General features: G+C 36.0%; 2 protein-coding genes across 9 annotated transcripts in view; one reads left to right on the top strand and one right to left on the bottom strand.

Moving 5' to 3' along the window:
• LOC134748806 (small conductance calcium-activated potassium channel protein) overlaps nt 1–24,760 on the top strand; it is a 246,757-nt gene that overhangs the window by 22,768 nt on the left and 199,229 nt on the right. The gene's annotated exons all lie outside the window — the stretch shown is intronic.
• LOC134749077 (uncharacterized) lies at nt 19,999–21,541 on the bottom strand. Its single transcript, XM_063683982.1, has 4 exons — nt 20,684–21,541; nt 20,449–20,578; nt 20,225–20,359; nt 19,999–20,123 (listed from the first exon to the last, which is right to left on the bottom strand). Exons 1-4 carry the CDS (start codon nt 21,539–21,541, stop codon nt 19,999–20,001), a joined length of 1,248 nt encoding a protein of 415 aa, XP_063540052.1.

The following is a 24,760-nucleotide window of genomic DNA, read 5'->3' as shown; positions in this document are numbered from 1 at the left end:
ACTTCACTGACATAAATAATATAAACAAAAGTTAATTAACGAAGTAAATAGTATATATGTAACCCGATTTGCAGATATTGCTTTTTGACGGAATATTCGTTATTTATTTTTAGACAAAAAAATCGTATGACAACGCTATGGAAGTAACTAAAATATACTAATCCAGCTGTTTTTACATCAGTTAACTGACGGATTTTGCTTACTGCAAAAGCTGCAGAACTCAGTAAATTCGAAAGAGTGGACCCCACTGGAGTTTAGAATCTAAAGTTATACCAAGAAAAACTGTACTATCAACTAATTCCAATTCCTCATAAGCATGAGGCACAATGGCACTTGTTTGCACATGCCTTACGTTAGTACTACTTAGTGGCAAACTTAATACATTTAGTCTTTTTCTTATTTAACAATAAATTATTAGCATTGAACCAATTTACTACTTTTGAAATAGCATCGTTTACATCATTGTAAGTTTGTTGCTGTCGTTTGACTTTGAAAATAAGTCAGGTGTCGTCTGCAAACAATAGTATATCATGGAATTGGCAAGTCATTTATGTAGATAAGGAACAGGAAAGACCCCAATATGTGGTACACCCATAAAGACAAATGACCCCGGTGATCGCTGTCCATTCACATCGACCCTTTGTATTCTACCATTTAAGTAGACTAGAGTAGAATTAGTGCCGATCCTCTTATTCCATAATAGTGTGTGTGTTCTGATTAATGTTTCATGACAAACGCAGTCGAAGGCCTTTGACAAATCACAGGAGATACAAAAGGCAGGGAGGCAGATTTATTGGAGGTAATTTGTACTAGTATTAGGACATTGACCCCCAAGGTGTGAAAAGTGTCGGAACTATTTTATTTTTATTTTCTGACTTAGTGTTACATAAATTCGCTTAGCTATATGACAATCTATTTTAAACTTCTTTGAATATTGCTTGACATGTTCTTTAAATTCATCACTCGTATTAAACCGCCGTTCCTCATACAAGGCATACAGTTCACGTCTTCGTCGATGTAAGTCCGCAGTAGCCCACTCACTAAAAAACTGATGCACCACTAACTACGACCGATTTTGAAGTAAATATTGTATTATAATGTTCCATAAAAGTGTGAAAGAACGAATTATATATACTATTAGGACTCATATCGGAAGAAGACAAGGGCAGCGCCTGAACTAGACTTTGCTTCATTCCTTCCACGCGGTCCGAGGTTACGGGTACGAAAGTTATTTGTTTTCTCAATGTATTTTTCCTTAATGCCTCAAGTACCATTAAAATTGGCCTATGTGGTCTGATTCTAAATTGCTGATAACCTTTTATATCATTTTAATATCAGTGAAAATATTATCTATACAGAATGCACTAATGGCAGTCACTAGTAGGCTCCATAAACATGTGGTTGAAATTACAAGATTTGAAAAGATTTAACAATCTAAAAGACATTGTTGAATTTTCCAAAATATTTACATTAAAGTCGCCGTATATAAGTAATTTCTTACTAGGTGATATTTTAAGTAGTACGGATTCCATAAACTTTTAAAATATTTACTTCAAAATTACTTAATGGCGGCCTGTATACACATACAACAATAAATTGCTCCAATTCTAATGCACTTAGTTCTTAGAGTCAAACCTAGAAAAGTATGCAGAGATTTTGACAGCACACGCAGTGCAGGGTGTTATTTTAAACGTCAAACTTTTATGAAATTATGACGTATAAATAACACTGGCACTGCGTATGCTGTCAAAATCTCTGCAGACTTTTCTTGGTCTAACTCTAGTACTGCACATTAAAGTCACTAGAAAGATTTATTGCTGAAATAATAACATTGAATATGAATTTATAGAACAGATCCAATATAATATTTCAATAATAATATTGAATTAGTTTGCCAATATCAGCAAGGTTCGGGTGCGTTTGATATATTTATTGGATTACCTCTGAAGTCTGCTCAGAAACTGCTTATAGCGCTTTACGCTGTTTTGACGTTATTGGGAACCTTAACTTAATATTGGTAAATAAAACTATGAAAACGGATTATATCGCGTATATTGAATTTATAATTCATCCCGACGTTTCGAACTCTTTACAGCGTTCGTGGTCAACGGGTGACCACGAACGCTGTAAAGAGTTCGAAACGTCGGGATGAATTATAAATTCAATATACGCGATATAATCCGTTTTCATAGTTTTATTTCATGAGTAACTATCGCGGTAACCGAAGACAATATTAATATTGGTAGGTATTACCATAAATCCTTTCATCCGATAATCGATATGTAACGTATACCTATAGGTATAGACACGATCGTACCATCACTCTTAGATATAAAAGAGATAATCTGTGATATGTAGACGACAATACATTTCACTGTGCTCGAAAATCTCAAATATTTTATTTTTATTTTAACGGTCTTCTGGCCTAGTTCTAGAGTCCATTTAAGATAACTTTGCACCAACTTGAACTGAACAAAGTGAGAGAGACTACAAACGTCATGGTTTCTTAGAAATTTGACAATAATGATGACACGTCCACACTTTGGCATTTGAAATGCCATGCAGAGCTTAGTTCGACTCTAACCTACTGGTGCTCACTCACCCGGTACTTACCCAATGTACGAGTATGTTGGACATTTATAAAAGAATCCTTCGCAGCTTAGAGCTTTCTTAAAGGAGGAAGTGGTTTGCTCGACTGCAACTGCCTTATCCCATATTCTTCACAGTGGATTTCTACCGGCAAAACTATTTTGTAGCCGAGGTCAAAATAAGTAGATATTATGTTTATTCGTTAACCTTTTGAATGTTTCACGCTTCACGCTTTATGTCATAAACAAAAACGTCACTGACACGCCAAGGTAACGGGCGCAAGCGAGCGAATGTAAACTTTACTTGAAAGTGTCAAGGTTAATTTGACAGCGTCCGCGCCGTCCGCCACAACACCTATAGTGGTCCTTGTCGCTGTGGCCACGACTAGTGACGACACCTTTAGGGGTTCTTGGCGTTCAAAGGGTTGAAATTAAAACCATTGTCACTAAAAAACGTGAAAGTTTTATTGTAGTAAAATTTTATGTTTTTGATAAATCATAATAGCTCAATTTTTTTTATACAGAATAATATAATATCCATCCCATAGTGAAACGTTTATAGAACAGCTGAAATGCTATACGTAAATCGGGTAAGTGCTACCCGTACACAGAAAGTGTTTATAAATAGCAAAACACAACAAGTCAGTTGTTTGCTAGAGAACATTACGTCAGCCCTAAAAATACACGTATTAACGTACTAGCACGTAGATAAAGTGGGGAGTTAACTATTAAGGATATTAGCTTTTTTCGGTGATAAACTTTTGGACTGTGGCCGTAATTAGGGCTTCCATTCCGTAATTACATAATTCCGTATAACTATTGAACTTTAAATAATTACGTAATTAAAAGGAGCAATTCCGTAATTACGGAATTATGAACAATCCAATAATATAACCAGATATGTGTGATTCTGGTAGAGAATGCCTATAATGGCATTAAGTCCGCCTGTTGTACACTTTTTATATGCAATAAAGTTTAAAATAAATAAATAAATAACCAGATACATGTAGAGTGTAGACACATTTTGCCTTTTCCCCCAAAACTAAAAATATTTTTTTTTTATTTACCAATTTATAAATGTTATTGATTTATAGCTGATTTTCTAAACTAAATTAGGTAGTTAAGTAACTTTTAATCTGTCTTATCTATTAACATAGTGATTACATAATTGCAAATATAGATATAACTCCGTAATAGATGGATACAGTCTAAGGAAAAAACGTGCCTCTAAAATCAAGATAATTTGATTCTCGTTCAGAGGGCGCTACTAGCTTTGGCCTACTGTCGTATAGCTGGCGTTGACGGTTTCGTTTGTTATTTAACAATTTTAACGCATATCAGTTAAAGAACATGGGTCAAAATCATAAAAATAATTAATGCAAATAAAAAAAAAATCATTTATCCATATTTAAATACATTTTATCGTATTTTTATAAATCTTCATTTTTAGTTTTAAGGTGTGTCGACAGATGGCAGTGAATTTACTGGGGTTACAAAATTTACTATGACAGTACCGCTCTAGTATAAGTTACTCTATGATAATTGTAATATGTCTAAACATCTAAATTGTAATGTAGGTAGATAAATGTTCGAGAAACAAGCCGGCAACCAGCTAGAAACCTTGTGACTTTTTAAATCTTAACCATAAAACTGTAAGTAATTGTAACATTGTAAGCTTTCTAATTTTTACTTCATCTTATAGGTACAATATACTAAAAAACAACCTTTTTTGTCTCCCTAATATATTTTTAGTGCATGATCAATACAGATACAACCTCGTCAAGCCAAGAGCCCTTGAAGCGGCTACAAGCGAAGTGGAGCAAAAATCGCATGACATGCAAAAATTCAAGTTTTCTTTTTTATACTGTTTGGGAACTGTCACCGGAATAGGTACTTATGTAAATAAAAGCATTTCTTATTATTATATATGAACTATGTTATAGTTGACGAAATACAATTTGCACCGATTCGCCGTAGGTACAATCGCTATCAGATATATCGGAGCGGCCGAGGTGCTCACAAATATCTGAACACGCCTCTATTGTCAAGGCGTTAAGTGCGTGTTCAGATATTTTTAAGCACCTCGGCTGCTCCGATATTACTGTTGGCGACTGTACCGTGATTACGTTTTGTATTATTTTTAGTTTACCGATATTTCGACGCAGTTTCGGTTAAAAATATGTTTACACTTTTGCGTCTTACTCGGGCAAAAAATGTAAAAATGGTCTTATATTTGACGTATAGTTTGACGTCGATTGAATACTATATTTTTGGTTACCTACTTGTTGAATATGTTTTTAAATAAAATTAATTCAGCGCAGATTTTATTGTTTCGTAAACATACTAAAATGATTATCAAACTTAGATTTCTGGTGTTATTTTTATATTCATAATTAATTTTACCTTATTTCCATAACAAATTTATATTCTTTGAAATTCTACACAAAATAAAATATTGTTTTAAATTAGGTATTAAAAAGCTGGAGTATTTTTTTACAGAATTTCATGACAGAATATCCCCTAGCTGTTTATTAAGTACCATGAAATATAATACTTCAGTGTCAGTTGCCGTGGGCCAAGATGGCGGTGATTAACAATATTGCAGTCCCAGAGGCATCGTTCCAGAGCACAAGAGGCTTGTTAATGAACCGATTAAGATCGAGGTTTATTAATGGCCATTAATTTCGTTAACGTTAACAGAGGAATCATGAGGTGATAAAAATTTCAATGCTTAGAAGTAAAGGAAATGTGGAAAACTGACTGTCTTGGGCATGGAAGAAATCTTCGCTGTCAACAAGTGAGTCTCGGTAGCTTAGTTGAAAGAGCAGCGGGCTCGTATCTGGAAATCACAAGTTCGAGTCTTGCCCGAGACACCACTTTGCCTTTATTCCTAAGCATTGCGGTAAATGTTGTTTGCAGGTGTTTTTTTTGCTTAATCCCTTATATTTAGGGCACACATAGATAATGAACGACAAAATTACCACCTCATAACATCATCTTTTTGTATTTTTTTCTCATGCAGGAATTTTAAGACATCAAAAGGCGATAAGAATTGAATCGTGTTTTTGAAGTAAAACTTCTTTAGGCGCGAATAGAGAGTAACTCAGATTTTTTTCCGACAGAAGTAACGCTCAGTAGTGATACACGCACAATAGGACACACGTCAAAGTGCTAACATACCGATAGACGTCACGTCATCGTTAAAAAAGTTTTACTTAAATCGCACTTAGTTCGTTAACGGGTTACTACAAAATTTATAAATATTTCACTATCAAATGTGGAATTAGCTGTGCTAAAATGGAATTTAATTGATCAAAACTTGAATACGAAACTTTTAACGACAGCTAATTACAGACTACCTGATGAGTTACCAATTATAATAATGAGATATTCCCTAGGTACATGTCAGTCATTAATAAATCAAAATTTTAATCTCCGAAAAAAATACAGTCCGCATTTAAAAACGACGCGGAAATAATAATGACGCAGCTATTACGAATTACATTACATTTCCTTTTAAAACAGCATTTCTTAGTCGTTTTTAAGAGTGTGTGTTTCCTTTTGCGACTTTATGTCTTGTTACTCAAAATAAAGAGCTTTTCTATTCTACATATTATAAATGGAAAACTCCACTTTGCCCAATGTTTTTCTAAGAGAAAATGCAGGAGATAGTATAATAAATAGCCGCACAATTAATAGGCCACACTACTTTTTCTGTTACTTAAAGTATCACCCTAAAGGGTACTACTACTCCATGCGGGGAACTGGCAGGCTATTTATTAAAGGTCGTTAATCAATCGTTCCCTGCAGAGTAATATCCTTCCCTTGGCCACCAATAATATCAACCTGAAACAATTTTATTTGATCGAAAAATTGAAGGAGGCTCTGCAGCCGAAAATAATGTATAGTAATGGATTAATATCAAAATTCAATCTTATTATACTCAGCCATACGCTAGAACGATAAGAAGCGAGTTAGGTAGTGTTACTGAAACATAAGGGGGCACAAGAAGACAATGTCTCTAAAAGGTCATAATTATAACTAGTTTTTAGCTTAAACGCATTTTGCCTTGGTTAAAACTGGTATTCCTATAAGCTTAAAATTTTATGTTCTCGGTGGAATTTAAAATTAAATAATTTGGATAGATTCTGAGCCCCTTATTCATAAAACTTAGCAACCTCTTTTTAGTTACTTTCTAACAAACAGAAATGTCAAATAGACGGATAGGCACAAACGATTATCATCGGTTTGTTATATTTGATAAACTTTTATGAATTCTTATTAGAGAGAAATCCTCTTGTGAGATGAAAAATCAGTCAGACTATATTTATCTAAACCCTCATTGGAGTGCATTCTTGTGTTTCGTTGTGGAAGCAAAAAAAAATATTCACTGGCATAGCAGTATTTCATGTCATACGATGAGTGGTAACTGCTATTAACTTACACTAAAAAACCCTCTCTCGTTGTTAGTAAAATCCATAAACCTTTTACACACATTAGGTACCTATCGCTGCCATAACTTGCCTTGATTTATGATTATATGTGTATGTATATGTGTATAATATATTTATTATGTTTGTATGTTTTAATTATTTAAAAGTATATAAGACTGTTTGTTTTCTGTTTGTTGAATTATATTATGTATCGATATTACTATTTACCCGTTCAAAGTTGTAAGTACTTACCTAGTTTTCTGCTACCCGAAGGTTGTCGGAAAGGGATCGCTTTGTAGCGATAAAACCGCCAGTTGCCTAGTATTTTCTGTGTAACTGTATGGTGCACAATAAAGAATATTTACTCGTACTTATTTATTTACCGTGTTTTTCATTAGGTATAACTAGCTTTTACCCCAGGTTTTGTCTGCGTTGTCCCCTCCCTCTTTTCACTTCCCTGATGATTTCCCTGATAAAAAACTACCTATGTCCTTTTCAAATATTAAGTATCCATACTTAGTTTCATCTAAATCGGATTAGCGGTTTATGTGTGAAGAGGTACTTACTTACCTCTTTAGTTACTTTTCTATCTATAACATTAGTAGGGATTAGTTAGTTATACATTAGTTATACATTAAGTACTTAGCTGATATAAGAAATCCATTTCCATCCATCCATTTTTTCCAAATGATTGCTGCCTTTCCTAAAACAAAATACCACTTGAAAAAGTTTGCACAAATTTTGCCTTTTACGAGTAAATAGGTACCTTAAAACGGATATGAGAGGAACCTAAACATTAGGTACCCTTATAAATCTCCAGCAAGAATAAGTGAACTCACTTGTCAGGCCTGACACCACTCAAAACCCAACAGCTTGAATTGAAATATTTCAACGCCTACCAGATTTAAAGAGGGTTGGTTGGACATTTGACCAGTTTCGTTTCTTTAGAAAGTGAAGTTTATACTATAGGTGTGTTAAAAATAATAATTCATAGCACTGACAAATACCAAATTGATTTGTAGCTATTTATTGATAATAATAATGTATATATTTTTTCATTCGTCGCGTCTATCGTACTAATCGCCAGTTAATAATATACCTAAATATACAAAGATTAATTAACATAACATTGATAAAACTAAGCTTCGACAAAACCTAACCCGAGGTAACCCGAGACTCTATTGTAGAACATGTAATTAGTATAATATAGGACATTATGTCTGTGAGTTGCAACTATATTCATTTACTTTCTAAAATAAATATAATGTTTTTTCATAGATTTTTTTTTTCTAAAAATACAAGTGTATTTATAGCGATACAACAACAAAAAATAAACCTTTTAAAACCAGTTTCCGATATAAAATATATTTCCTCTGTCAAATATTTTTCTTCCAACTGGTACATAAATGCTGGTTCATAAATATGTTTCTACATTTAGAAAAACATCTGTTAGGTATCTGTTTGTTTCGATCATAGCCGTTGAATTGTTTATTTTCAAAATTACCTGACTTTTCTTTATAATCCAAGACGCTATTATTATAGTTGTTGAATGCTTAACATTTTTTAATTAGAGAAATTTGTAACAAACAAGTATATATTTATTTTTCTTTATAACAAATATTTATTATATTAATGTAGAGAGGAAAACATACAAATATAATTAAAAAAAAAGTGTTAATAAATAAAAAAAAGCACTTAGACAACCCGTTAAAATATGGTGTGGAAACAGAGGAAAATCATTGCAAAATCGTTTCTCGCACCCCGTTTCATTATAATCATGCTTAATGGAATCGGAACGATCGTCCACTTAGCTGTAGACAGTCGTTCCTTTTAGTGCACCCTTTGTCCACGACGACGCCATTAATTCGGTCACGGGTGACCAGTCCGCAGAAATAACTTTATATACACACGCGACTGCGATCTAGGTTGAATGAAAGTGACTATCAGGCCAATTCGAACGTACGGTGATATCAGAAGGTGATATCGTGCATTTCGCTCGTACTTACGAGTATCCGTACATGTATTATATTGGCGCGGGCGAGACGCATGATAACTAACATGATTCAAATATTATTATGATGTCAGTGTATGTTCGAATTTAACCTGAATAGTTGATCACGGAATATTTACTAAGTATGTAAATTCGTTGCAATAATGAGACTTGATCAAGACGGGCCAGAAAGTAACGTCATAAGTAATGACATTACTTTTAAGAAACGTCATGTTTAATACAGTGTAGTGATTGGAATGCAGTAAGTTTAATTATTTTGCTTCAGTATTGGAGTAATGTCAATGGCATTACATTAATTCGCACAATTGACAGTGTAATGATTGGAATGAAGAATGACAGAAATAATGGAGGAAAACAATGAATTTATTAACCGAGCGTTAGCGAAGGTCTCAGTTTCAGCATGGACAAGAATGCTTTCGTATGTCCGGATGTTCTCGTCTAGGTACAGGTCGCATTTCTCAGCCGATTCTGACGAAATTTTGTGACCAGGTTCAAGAATTAAATAGATTTTTTTCACTAGACTTATATTGACCGGGATATAGACCGTGATTACCTTTAGTATTATTTATGAGCTCCCGATATTTCGATATTTCGCGATATTTCCCGGTCAATATAAGTCTAGTAACTATAGATTTTTTTCGTTTATTCAGTTTTTTGCGTTTTTTTTATTATGGCGGAGCCATGGGGGTTTGCGAGGTCTACAGCTCACAGAGCCCCTAGTTAAATAGTTTTAAGTAACAAAATACCTATATTAAGAATCTTGTAGGCCGAAATGTAAGACGAAGTTGCACGCCATAGCTTAGTGTTAAGTTGTGCGTCACGAAAATAAATTAGTGTACGTTTTGTAACGTATCATAGCAATTTACTTTGCCTTATTTACCTACCTAGACGCTATATAATATATCTCTGTTACATTGAATAACTCTTATTTCGCAAACAAGGCAAAGTGACAAATAATAGCAAAATTTATTTCCTCCGGAGCACGTTTCATGTGGTTTTGTATTTGTAACAAAGGTTGTGCTCAGCAATGTGTAAAAGTCACCGGTTTTAACAGCAATAAATTGTTTCCTCGTGCCGATGAAATTATGTCTACTTCAAATTACACTAAGTAGAAACATTACATTTTAAGATTGATCGATTTTAAGAACGCTTTACTTGGTTTCTTTATAATATTGTTTCCATACGCAAAAGAAATGCTGCCTACTATTATGCTGGAGCAGTCTTAAATTTGGCTTGCAGTAATTCATTTAGTGCTAAGCTTTTTAAAGCTTGTCTCCTTTATACTGAAAATACGCAGCGCCGCTTCGCGTTCGCGAGTGTTCGCCTACGTAAGACGCAGCGTTAGCAACCAGACTAATCCTTTGTTTTGAAAAAAAACCTTATTGAATGCATTAGACCACCAACTGTTTGCTTTCAACTTATTAGTGTGGGAATGAAGTATACGAGTTCGATAATGGGCCGTATCGAGGGCGCGCAATGCATTTAATAATAATGGGTCTTTTTTTATTATTATAATAATTTTACCTATTTCCACTTACTTATATGAAGATTCATAAGTGTCATCAGTTCTGTTGATATGGATATCAGTTTATATATATGAACAATAATAAGTTTAGTTGTGATATGGATAATCGCCTTTATAATCTTGCATTTATACACATAATACTACACTCAGCATAAGCAGTGAGCATTTTTACTTAAAAGTGTACCATTTACTTTTTTTCGAAAATCCATCAATTTTTGTGTCGAACAACGCTGTCAAGAAATAAGTATATTGGCAACTTTAGAATTGCATATCCTACGAATAGCTGCAAAATGATTGGTCTGAAAATAAGATGGTTCATTTTGATTAGATAATTATTATGTTGTTGTTGTTCATTGTACCCATTCTATAAAAAAAAAACTTCTTTGCGTTATCCCGGCTATTTGCCACGGTTCATGGGAGCCTGGAGTCCGCTTGACAACGAATGCCAAGAATTGGCGTAAGCATTAGTTTTTACGAAAGCGACTGCCATCTGACCTTCCAACCCAGAAGGTAAACTAGGTCCTTATCGGGATTAGTCCGGTTTCCTCACGATGTTTTTCTTCACCGAAAAGCGACTGATTACTCTCAAATTAGTTCCGAAAAACTCAATTGGTACGAGATGGGGTTTGAACCCGCGACCTCTGGATTGAAAGTCGCACGCTCTTTGATCTGTGATTTCTTTGAGGAAAACGATATTATTAGGGCTATATTATACAGGGTGAAATTATAACTACCGTTTATACTCTGCGTAGTGACTTTAGAGGTCATACCAAGCAACTTTCATTATGGGACCATTTAACCGAGGCCGATATCGCGAAATTCGTTGCGGCGTTAAGTATGACCTATAAAGTCAATTTCATCTCGTCTCTTATTTTCTTAAAATAATTGTGGTGTCCAAAATGATTTAAGAACTAGAATTACACCAAGATAAGTTTGCAACGAGTTTGATGGCACACGCAGTGCAAGTGTTATTTTAAAAGTTAACCTTCTTGACATAAAAAAATGTGAGCGAACGGATTTTTTTCTAATCCTAAAAAAGAAACAGGTATAGAATATTGTCATGTACCAGGCGCTTTACGTGACAGGGGGTTAAACTAACAAAATCTTAATTGAAATTTGCTCCTCGTAATTATGTAGCTTAGTTCCTAAAGCTGTAGAAGCTTCGTCATACGATCCACAACACAGCCACTGCTGTGGAAGTGATAGCGATACCTGAAACTAAGCCTCTTAGCTCAGTCTGACGTATAGGCAACCAATGGATCATTCACATTAAATACAATGTAAGTACCTACTTTGTATTTAATCGATGACTTGGCTAATTCAAACTCATAGTGACTTGCTAAATGTACGTAAGTCGTAAGTAATTAAATAGATTCGAGATAAGAAAACTTGTCACTTTACATGGAACATCTACCTATACAAAATTACGTGTTATCAGTTATCACTGCTGTTTATTAGGGTTCCGTAGCCAAATGGCAAAAAACGGAACCCTTATGGATTCGTCATGTCTGTCTGTCTGTCTGTCCGTCCGTATGTCACAGCCACTTTTTCCCGACACTATAAGGACTATTAATGCTGTTGAAACTTGGTAAGTAGATGTATTCTGTGAACCGCATTAAGATTTTCACACAAACAGAAAAAACACAATAAATTTTGGGGGCCCCATACTTAGAACTGAAACTCAATTTTTTTTTCATCAAATCTACATAGGTCTTCATTTCTAAACTGAATAGTTTGCGCGAGAGACACTTCAAAAGTGGTAAAATGTGTGCCCCCCCCCCCTGTAAATTAAATATGAGATATAGAGAGAAAATAAGAGATTGATAAAACTAAAAAATATATGATGTACATTACCGTGCAAACTTCCACCGAAAATTGGTTTGAACGAGATCTAGTAATAAACCGCAATTTAACTTTCACTCACGTTTCACATAAAAATACATTGTTGTTGTGTTGTGTATTGTAATTGCGTAATGTACGGAACCCTCGGTGCGCGAGTCCGACTCGCACTTGGCCAGTTTTTTTTATTACGTTTGAGACGGCTGGTACAATAGTATGAAGTATCTAGCGACTTTCATATTGATTGTCACTGTGACAAGGTACTAAATGGGAGGAAATTAAATTATTTGGCTGTACCAAACCGTGCTTAGGGTTGTTATTAAGTAATTTGATTATACATCAAACAAAATTACAGCCCGTTTTAACAAGCTGAAAATGTCGCCAGCCGGGAAACGTATCTGTTTCCGACAAACCGCGCCGACCGCCGATAACGCACGCACGACATCAAAAGAATTCACGCACCGTTCCAAGGATCCTTTCGGTAAAGGAAAAAGGGCGTAACTAGATGAAATTTTAGTATGAATAAGAATTTTGACAACGCTTAGTCGTGCCAACTGCATTGCTGAGTGGAGACCATTTCAGCCTCACATCCTTATCTGTTAGTTTTGTATTTTTCACCTTTGTTTTTTTTTCTTTCTTGTTGTTGTTAATGTATCTTTGTAATGTAATAATGATGTGTAGCCTGAATAAATATTATTCTATTCTATTCTATTCAAATTTTGTTTCGAGTAGATACACAAAAGAGACATTTCAGTATAATTATTGCTGAAAAGAGAAAGCGTTACGATTCTAACCAGAGATCGTTACACTTATCAGACTACATCCTTATTGACCCTATTCCAAATAGTAAGAAGCAAGTAAATTTTATAGGTACAAATTTTCAGACATGGTAGCCATTTCCTAATATACGTCTTCACATTTCAAGTACTGTCTAATAAACTCGACACCGCGCTCTTCGCCGGAGGCAGCTTCACAAATGTATGGAAATGAGGATGTACGTATTGTTCATAATTTGATCGAGTCATTTCCGTGGGTACTTATCAAATTTACATGTTCGGAATGGCAAATATGAAACATGCGTGGCCCGATATAATTGCGTTTTAATAGTCAATGGATTTTTTTTCATTACACGCACGAGTAGTTTAGTAGTAATTACATACCTACTGTTACCTGTTGAGGTGTATTGTGATGTACCAATATAAAATTCAGCTGAACCACGAAAATAAAAATTTAATCTTAATAACAGAAATAACTTTAAATTAAATCGTCATAAAAATAAGTAATAATATACTGTACTATATGTATTTAAATCTCAATTATTAGCTAAGGAGATAGTTACTCGGTTGTCAACTATTGAAATCCAGTTGTCAAACAGAATTTATGAGGGAGATGATAGGTGAAATTCAATTTAGATTCATTAGAGGTTAAACACCTGAAACTCGTGACAATATACGTAATTATTGAAATGAAGGGCTTTCACAATTCTTAAAAATGTAATATATCCATACAAGCCCAAAGTAACACGCGTCAATTTAGCTTAAGGGGCTACCTGAGGTTTTCATCGATTTTTGACAAGTTTTGAATCGTATCTCCTACTTTTGCACTACATATAGAATTATAAGACAAGCGGCTATCGGTTTTTTAATCTTTTATCTCCATTTTTGTCTACCGGATTGTGAAAAAAATGAATACTTATTTATTTATGATTGTTTTAAACATTATATTGTGGTCGGTTACCGCGATAGTTACTCATGAAATAAAACTATGAAAACGGATTATATCGCGTATATTGAATTTATAATACATCCCGACGTTTCGAACCCTTTACAGCGTTCGTGGTCAACGGGTGAGTCACCCACCACGAACGCTGTAAAGGGTTCGAAACGTCGGGATGTATTATAAATTCAATATACGCGATATAATCCGTTTCAATAGTTTTATTTCATGTTTTAAACATTGTCTAAAAAAACACTTTTTTCGTATCTCGATTGCTGTGAAAGATCTTACTTGTACGAAATCTACATATTTGGGTTCGTCTTAGACGTCTCTAAAAAATTGTCTAAGGTTTTCATTTTAAACTAATTAACACAAAAGTTATGGCCAGAAAACCAGTTTTTTGGCCTAAAATTGTTCAACTTTGATGCCAAATATTTCGAAAACAATGAACTTTGAAGTGAATATGGTACACTATATTGCTAAAATCCGTTGCTGTTAATATGATAAGCTACAAAAAACATTAGAAAACGAAGGGATTCAAATCGAAGCTCATTGGGGCATGGGATCCCCTTAAGATAGTGAGATGTTTATCTTTCGTTGTTATGTTTACCGCTGTTAGCTATCGCATGACATGGGAAATCCGGGCATCCATCACGTCAAACTTTGCTTTGTTTCGATTCTGAAATAGGGGTAATCCTTAGTAAACACAATAAAGTATTCCAGTAGTCCATTGCTATAATAAAACCTGTTATAGTTTCATTAACAAGACAAGGCTTTATACAATTTGGGTATTTGTATTTACGGTTGAAACTGTGTTACATTGAATCTAGGTGTGAAAAAATAATTCATTCATGTTACTCGTACTAATTTAATTGGTATAGTAAATTAAATTGTATATTTTTTCTTATTTACTCGTAATGCATGTTAATTATAAGATGTATTGTTTTGAAAAGATGTGTCCCGCCGAGTTTGTCCTATTGGGATACCTTCCTCCAATTGAGGGGGGATTAAAATCTTCTCGGGGCAGAGGTGTAGGGTTAGAGCCGGCGTAGCTTTATTTGACGTTCATAAGCGCATTGTACTGTGCCTACTTGAATAAGAAACTCTCTTTATCTTTATTGCTATTTATTACTAACGAGCGATCTGATAAAATTGGTAAGTTGGTACTCTGCTACACTTACATATTATATGTATTGACTAAAGGGGAAATAAATAATAAGCATTTATAATGTAACGTTGATGTCTAGTTGGACAAAAAAAAACCGGCCAAGTGCGAGTCGGACTCGCGTTCCAAGGGTTCCGTACATTACACGATTTAAAAATGTATTTTTATGTGAAATGTCTTTAAAAAACCCGTAGGGATCGGATTAAAAACTAAGTAATTAAGTCCGACTCACGCTTGACTGCACATTTCTAATAGGTGTTCCGGTGATCTATAGGTAAAGATCTATTTTGTGTATTTTTTTCAAAATTTTTGACCCAGTAGTTTCGGAGATAAAGGGGGGAATGGTCATTTTTTGCCTATTTTCTTAAATAATTTCTAAACTATTTATTTGAGATTCTCACAATAAGCTCTTTCATTTGATATGTAACACGATATAACACGAACTTTATTTTTAAATTTTCTCATTTACCCCCCAAAAGTGGCCCCCGTGTTTAAAATTAATATGTTTACGTTACATGTCCATATTTGGGTCACAAACTTACATATGTGTACCAAATTTCAACTTAATTGATCCAGTAGTTTCAGAGAAAATAGGCTGTGACAGACGGACAGACAAACAGACAGACAGGCAGACAGACGCACGAGTGATCCTATAAGGGTTCCGTTTTTTCTTTTTGAGGTACGGAACCCTAAAAAGGGCAAATCTTAATGGACAAAAATACCATGAGAAATTTTAAAAAAGGTACCACATTGTCACCATAAGGACGAAAATTGCTTGTATCTTTATACGAAAAACCTGTCAGAGCGTCCTTTTGGCAAGCGACAATGTACCTTTTGCTTGAAAACGACAGAAATGTATTATTCTGCAAGTATTCAGATTTTTTATTTATTTTATAAAATGACATTGTTGACATTACAGTTGTCACTGTCACGTACATAGTAAAAACGGCCATTTGATACTACTGCGTACTACTAGACCACGTATCTGTTATATCGTTTTAATTAATCAGTATTTGTCACACAACGTTTAGTAAAGCGATATATCCTGTGTTAACAGTGTCCATGGAGCGTGACAATCGATACGTACATAGAAACGCTTGATCAATATTTGTGTTTTTCGTGCTTGTACCGACAGAGAGGTCACGTTCTCCCGCGGTCAACCACTGGGGTAATTGCTATTCCAATGAAACACATGCAAAAGTGAGCGGCGAATAGCAATAGCGCTTGTGGAGGCTGATCTAGAATTTTTACCGTACAGAAACTAAACTTCCTACAAAACCGAAGTTTGACAGCGGTTCAGGGACGAATCATGCTGTCCCTTTCTAATATATGGCACTATCCCTTTCGGCTATTTAGGGTTGTCAAAATTCAAGTCATTATAATGTCATCTATGGTCGTGCACGCAAAGGGACGTCAAATTGTGTCAACTCTAATTTCTCGGAGCAATACTGAGCCGAAAGGAGCCGAGAATACCCGAAAGGAGGAGTTTCGCACCCCTGGCTAGGGGTAGTATGACTAGTATGGTTTCAAAGAGTTGGTAGTCAAATTAATCAACTTTAGAGTAATTCTCTTGTCGGTGGGGCTTTCAGATTTTTTACACTTGCGTCAGCTCTGAGTTTTTTATATGACACGACTCCCACTTTTACTCCGTAGTATGGATTACAGAATAAAATAAATAGTAGTAATAATTTGAAGTTAAATTTATGATTTATCTGTATATGTTAGTGTATAATGAATAACTATAATAAATAAATACTAAACATTATAGGACAATTTTATATAGATGGACCTATTTTAAGTAAGCTCAATTAGGCTTGTGTTGTGGGTAGTAGGCGACGATAATTATGTGAACGCTCGCGAACGCGAAGCGAAGCGGCGCGGCGCGGTGCGGCTGGCCCAAGGTGTTCGCGTTCGCGACGAGATCGCCCACGTAAGACACTAAGGTCGGGTTGCACCAAACCGTCTGTCACCGTTTTAGCGTTCGCAATTTTTTTTTGTATGGGAAGTTTCATAGTTCTCTGATGCTTGACGTTGGTCAGTCTGTTGTGGTTGGTGCAACTGGCCCTAAGTGTCCTACGTGGCAGCTTCGATACCTATCAGAAGTCTTCTATAGGTATCAAAGGATTGATTCACCCTGCGCCGCGCCTTGCCGTGCCGCGCCGCTTCACATTCGCGTGTTGTTCGCCTACGTAGTACGCTGCGTTATATACATATAAAACATCCATAAATCATAAACAAATATTTGTGATAGACACATAAATAATTAAGTAAATGCTTAAATGTTAATATATTTTTTCCTTTTTTATTGTGGGACGTACAGCTGCAGAGAAAAGGTACCCCACGTCCATACTAATTTACAGAACTTTGTATGCAGGGGAGGTGCCTTATATCTGCAGCTGTACGTCCCACAATAAAAAAGGAAAAAATATATTAACATATTTTATCTTTACTTATTTTTTCCTATGCACATTTTAAAAAATCTGGTCTTAAGTATACCTACCTGGTATTAGGTACATACGTTTGATAGTTTGTTTCAAAACATGCAACTGGCACGAAAATGTAAAATTGCCCCGCTATGCTTTTGCAGTGCTTGATTATGGGTACATAAAATTTCCCAAAGCATATTTCCTTCACGAACCCGTTAAAACAAAACGCTGTACTTAATAGACTTAAAATTATGTTCTTGCTACGTTCTCGAGCTGGAAACCGCTGAAGTTAATAAAGTGTGCTTTATGAGCCAGCAATTTCCGGGTAATAAGACCTAAGTCGTACTATTGGCTATATTGGCTACACGTACTGACAAATGGCGTCACGTCATGAATACTGGATGATTTTGGGATCGTGATCCTGAATGTCCAAAATGTGTTACATCTTAACACTATACAAATTTAGAAATTACTCACGAAATAGCGAAAAAAATCTCATAAGAGGGGCCGATGTAGACGATGATTTTAAGATTTTCATATCGGGCCCTTGGGAAACCTTCTTCAGTATGACCATTTCAATACATTTTTGACATTCGAGATCACGACCCCAAAATGACCCAGTATATACACACTTACAATACATCGTTTTTTGTGTAGATACAGTAAAAGTAGACGTCCGAGACCTGGTCACTGTCCCAGTACATGACTGTCATTAATTGTCATCTATTGGGCATCATGCAGTGTCGAGCACTAGGGCGTTTTAATGTTACGTCACAGAATAAATAAATAATAGTACTACCGTTCGTCTTCCGGTACCACCGGCCATCAGTTCTGCGAGCAATGTGCCCCGCCCACTGCCACTTAAGGTTTGCAATTCTGCGAGTTATGTCGGTGACCCTAGTTCTACTGCGGATATCATCATTTCTGACTCTATCACGCAGAGAAATCCCGAGCATCGCTCTCTCCATTGCCCTTTGCGTGACCTTGAGCCTTCTTATGAGGCCCATCGTTAGCGCCCACGTCTCAGATCCGTATGTCATCACTGGCAACACACCGGTAGGCCTCCAACGAGATGGAGCGACGACCTGGTGAAGGTCGCGGGAATTCGGTGGTTGTGAGCGGCACAGGATCGGTCGGAGTGGGGAGCCTTGGGGGAGGCCTATGTCCAGCAGTGGACGTCTATCGGCTGACATGATGATGATGATGATGATGATGATGATGAGTACTACCGTACATAAAGGACACTTCCTACAAAACCGAACTTTGACAGCGATTCTGGGACGAATCACGCTTTCCCTTTCGTCACGCGAATGTATGGCACTATTCCTTTCAGCTGTTTAGGGTTGTCAAAATTTAAGTCATTATCTTTTTTGTGGTCTTGCACGCAAAAAGACGTAAAGTTGTGGTCCTAATAATTGCTCGGAACAATGCTGAGCCGAACAGAGCCGAGAAAGCGCGAAAGTAGGAGTGTCCCCCCACTGGTTACGTACGATTGTATGGCGATTGCAGCAGTATTACTGATGTGTTGTTTCGTTACTGCTTAAAACAACTGACAGGCTGATGATCAGTGGGTCCCTTAATATGCGTTGACGTGGGCAATGCCACTGTCATGAAAATTTGCGTTGATGTCGTTGCCATCAATAATGCTGTTGCGATTATAACTTACAATTTGCCGTTTCTTTTATTAACCAGTTACCGTAAAATGGGGTGAGTAGGGTTCGCCGGGAGAGCTAGGCTACTGCTACAAAAATAATATATTCCAATTTAAAATGGAGCTATAGTACTACTCATAATAAAAAAAAATCGATCCAACAATCTTCCAAAATCACTTTTGTATGAAAACCCATCTCACCCCAATTACGAGGGACTACGGGGTGAGGTGGGATTTCCTGTTTATCGTCAAAGTTATGAAATGGAACTACCCAAAATAAAACAAAAACTAAAATACAAACGTCCGGAACACTTATTAAAAAAAAAAAAAAAAAAACATTTATTTCAGGTCTTACAAACCCATATATTTTTACCACATTACAAAAAATTACAAAAACAAAAATAGAAAATAAAAAATGAAAAATATAAAATAACATTAATAAAAATTAAAAAAATAAATTATACAACATTAACCCTATTATTATTAACCCTACAAACATGCTTTTTATATATATGTACGTTAATTAATTATTTACTAAATAAATTACGAATCGACACTAGGTAAAAATCATCACTTTGTTTGGCCAGTGATGATTTGTACCCAGTGTCGATTCGTAATTTATTTAGTAAATAATTGATGTTTTGTCATGGGGCAGTCCGCGCGTTCAGCGAACAAATGCTCAGGATGGTGTTGGAGCTGCCGCACACTCTGTTCAGCAGAGACGCTACTCTCTTCCTTCTGATGGCGTGAAAGCCATCAGTGCGCGCCTCTGCGAACATACCCACAGGCTGCTGGTGTAGAAGGTTTTGCAATAAGCCCTAAATAATGTTATTTTCACTTCCTGCGCGAACCTGCGGGCAATCATGTTACCTCGCACAGACAAGGCCCTCCTCTCCCTCTCTATATACGCATCGTCTCGCAAGTCCGGCGTGACCATGTGCCCCAGATATTTAAACTGGTCCGCTACCTTTAGTGGAACGCCACCCAACATTACCGGAGGCACAACTGTAGGATTATATTTATTCGATTTGAATATCATAACTTCACTCTTTTTGCGTTGTACCTCAGGCCATTTTGCTCGGCATAACTCTCACTTTTACTAACCAGTTGCCTAATGGCATTGATGGAGGGACCCAGCAGCACCATGTCATCTGCATTGCTAATATTATTGATGCCGACACCGTCAATATGACATCCTACATGCGTGCTGCTGAGCTCCTTGATCTACTGGTTTACATAAAGGTTGAACAGAATAGGCGACGACAACCCTCCTTGTCTGACACCACACCCAAGCCTATACTCGTCGGACATAGTGTTTACCCATCTCACCTGATTGACCTGGTTGCCATACCAATATTTTAAAAGGGTAATACATTCTACTGGCACTGTAGTGCGGCTTAGCTTTTCCCACAATAGGTGGTAAGCAACCAGGTCAAAAGCCTTAGACAAGACCAGGAAGCAGGCGTAGATCGGTGTTTTTCTGTCCTTGTAGTACCCGATAGCCCGCTTAAGACACACAATTGCCGTTTCTGTGGATAAACCAGCTCGAAATCCAAATTGTGCATCATGCAGCTTGACGTGTTTTTTGAGCTGTTCAGTAAGCAGGCTATCGAGCACCTTTGAGGTTACAGTAGCTAGTGATATAGGCCTATAGTTTGTGATATCAGACACGTCGCCCGTTCTGTTCTTGATAATGGGCACAATAACCGTTCTCATTAGACGATCCGGCAGATACGTGTGTCGCAGACATAACGTAAAGAACATAGTCAACACTCGAGGAAGATGAACTCCAGCATATTTGAGGTGTTCAATGCTGAGACCATCGTGCCCCGGAGACTTACCGCACTGCATGGCCTTTATGACTCCTGCCACATCTTTGGCAGATAATCTAATGGCACTGTCTCCCACAATGGTCCCACCATCGAAAACCCTCTCCTCGTGGCCGTTTGCAAGAGGTGACTTTACAGTGAACAACTCCCTGAAGTTGTTGGCTATGTCCCTAGAATCAACTACGCCTCCGATGCTCACAGGGACTCCGGGCGCTACGATGAGTACCTTGGTATTCTTCCAGAAGCCTTTAAAATCCTTCGCAGCATGGTTCATAGCGAGAATGTCTCTTTTTATCTGCTCCTGCCTATCCTGACACCATTTAAGCTTGGACTTAAAGACCCGCCTACTCAGACACATGTCTGCGTAGATAGGTCCTGAGGAAGGCCTCCCAGCCTCAACCCACCTTAAAAACGTTATTATATATACCATTCAGTTTGCATATGTAAAAATAAAATGTTATCGAGGTTTGTATGTTAGTTTTGCTCCTACTCACCCCATTTTACGGTACAGTACTCTAAAAGTTAAATTCGGATGACGACTACAACAGTATTTTATAATTGCAACGTTACTGATAGTGCTGCGTGCCACGGGCGGTATAGTAATACTGTCAATCTCCATGAATCTGTCACTCATTTTGTTAAAGAACATGACAGTAATATCGCCCTCGTAAGTAACAGTATACTGCAGTGCTACTGCAGTCGCACCGTCAATGTAGTTAGGTCAAAAATATATATACTTCTGTTACTTCTACATATATATACCATTCAGTTTGCATATGTAAAAATAAAATGTTATCGAGGTTTGTATGTCAGTTTTGCTCCTACTCACCCCATTTTACGGTACAGTACTCTAAAAGTTAAATTCGGATGACGACTACAACAGTATTTTATAATTGCAACGTTACTGATAGTGCTGCGTGCCACGGGCGGTATAGTAATACTGTCAATCTCCATGAATCTGTCACTCATTTTGTTAAAGAACATGACAGTAATATCGCCCTCGTAAGTAACAGTATACTGCAGTGCTACTGCAGTCGCACCGTCAATGTAGTTAGGTCAAAAATATATATACTTCTGTTACTTCTTGTATATTCATGTGTAGGTAGAAATTGACGTATCTTGAAATGTCCGTCGCTCCGCCGATGTTTTTACGCTCACATCTAATTCATCGTTAAGTCGCGGGTAGCGTGTGTAATCTTGGTCCAATTAGTATAAAATATAACTATCTTGATGTTGATCCGGATCTATCGGTTCTTCCACGCTTAATTATACATTGTCCAAAATACTGGACATAACCTTGGACCATAACATAACTAATACAACCATGAATATCATTGTTACAATACAACAAATAAAACCACAGGTACTGGTGCTAAATGACTCGTATCAAAAGAATTTACTGCCATAAATTTATCCTACAAATAAGCCACAAAGCTAGTTATCAGAACGATACCTTATCTCATTAGTTATTTACGCGGCCTAACATTTCCAGCTCAGTAAAGAGCCAACATAATAAAGGCAAGTTAAATAATTACAGGTTAGTAAGCAACTGACTAGAACTAAGTTACGTATGCTATTAATTACTATGCAACCTATGCATGGACTATTATTTTGTGTTAGTCCAACAATCATTTTATTGTTGCGTTAAAAATAAAATAAAATAAAATTCGTTTATTTCAGACTTCATAATGGTCCATACATGTTATTACTTAATACTGTTATGATTTTACTTAGTATTTCCTGATATAGTATCAGGTTCCAGAAGATAATACAAGCCATTGTAAAAATACAAAAATAGAAAAATTAAAAAAAATAGAAATATAAAAATAAAAATAGTAATAGTTCATTGCCATAAAAAAAAGGCACTGAATATATGTAATAAATTAAATCATTAATTAGTCATAAGTTAGATTTAGATTGCACTTATATGTAAAGTCCTTACCTAATGTGTTATTTGTAGTCGAATTTTAATAAGATTATCGAGTTTAGTATGTGTAATAATGAGTGTACACCGGGACGGTGTACGAGTCGGATGGCCGAGTGTTATGATTTTTAATTAATAAGGTAATTTTAGTATGATTTTCAATGATAAATAAATATTTAGCGATCTCCTGGTCACAATTATTATGGCTAGCAACACTAATGTCAGTTTTGTTAGCCCGCTTCTAATTAGCCAATCACAGGCGAGGATTACAAAACGCCAATCCGACTCGTTTCCGGTCCGGTTTGAGGAGCGATGTAGATCGAAAAAGGGATAGATTGATTGGTGACAGCGTTTGATCAGTGCACACGCAGTGTTGCGAGTTGAATACTTGAATGTAGCCATTTTGGATGCAATAAAAACAAATTAAGACTATTACGATTGAGATTGTTCACGAAATCACTATCTTAAGCAACTTAACTTAAATTATTTATATTATTATTAGTATTATTAGTGTATTTCTATTTTGGCAGGAGCCAGGGTACACTCATCGGCTGCTACATACTCATGTGTATAAATAATGGCGTTTACGTGTATTACTTGTTGTTATTTTTTCATAATTGTTTACAATGTGTCCAAGTATTGCATACTGTGTTATAAACCTTAATTTGGTGGCGCTCCATAACTATCACTGAACAACATTTTAAATCATTACATCATACAATTAAAAAGAATATCTTAAGATTTATCGTAAATTTAAAAAAATGCAAGAAAAATTCAAGCGGGACTAGACGGGACTCCGCCCGCGCCCCTCCACACTCACTGGCCTACACCGTCTAAAACGCGCGGATCGGATACCTAATAATGATAAAATAATACTTTCGAAGTGAATGGTTGAGGCATTATGTATTTTATTGCCTTTTTGAGTGTTGTGTTATTGGAAGGTGTAATGTTTTATTACGCTTTACTCCGCGTGCGAGGCCGGGGCGGGTCGCTGGTATTTTTATATAACATTAGCAAGTTGCTCTCTTTTTGGAAATAAATAATCCTTCCATACAATAGCTTTACGGTGTAATACCTGCTGACATTTAAGTGGCACCTTACTCGTAATTCAGGCCGGTCCTGAGATATTTTCCGCTTGGTAGTTTTATCGCCCCCGTGGCAATGTACACCTGCTTGGGCTATTTTATTTGATCTTTTTTCACGACTATTCTTGTTCTTGCTTTCTATTTTCGTCTATGATTCCTTATTTATGAAATATTTTTCTATAGATAAACCATGCATTATTGAAGCTGAATTAATTATTTAGACATTTACATGAGAACTCTAATATGAAATTATTACATTATGCATTATTAACATGTGTACATTTTTCTTTCATTTGGACCGGCAGATGTAGGCATGTGCAATATTAATTATATTAATAAAAGTTATCATATTTTTTGATATTGTAATTAATATTCGGCTCATATATGTTACGGACGCACTAAATTGATACCAACACAGGAACCATTTCAATCATTATAACTACAAACTCTTTGGTTTTAACACTGACATTACATTTAGTTAGGTTTTACATAACTGTTTACCTATTTAATCTAGCATGTCACATTTTGCACACCAAATTGCATTCAGTAATTCCTATCGTACCATAAT

This window comes from Cydia strobilella, chromosome 17 (genome assembly GCF_947568885.1).
Source record: "Cydia strobilella chromosome 17, ilCydStro3.1, whole genome shotgun sequence".
NCBI lineage: Eukaryota > Metazoa > Arthropoda > Insecta > Lepidoptera > Tortricidae > Cydia > Cydia strobilella.
Note: the sequence above shows the minus strand (reverse complement) of the source record. Positions and strands in the feature narration are given on the sequence as shown.

Excerpts from the sequence above, each read along its gene's own strand:
- LOC134749077 (XM_063683982.1), bottom strand. The coding sequence starts at position 21,541 with ATGTGTCTGAGTAGGCGGGTCTTTAAGTCCAAGCTTAAATGGTGTCAG. Across the intron at positions 20,579-20,683 it reads ATGGCAACCAGGTCAATCAG|ATCAAGGAGCTCAGCAGCAC; the intron begins GTGAGATGGGTA and ends GTAAACCAGTAG. Across the intron at positions 20,124-20,224 it reads GAGGGCCTTGTCTGTGCGAG|AGGCGCGCACTGATGGCTTT; the intron begins GTAACATGATTG and ends GTATGTTCGCAG.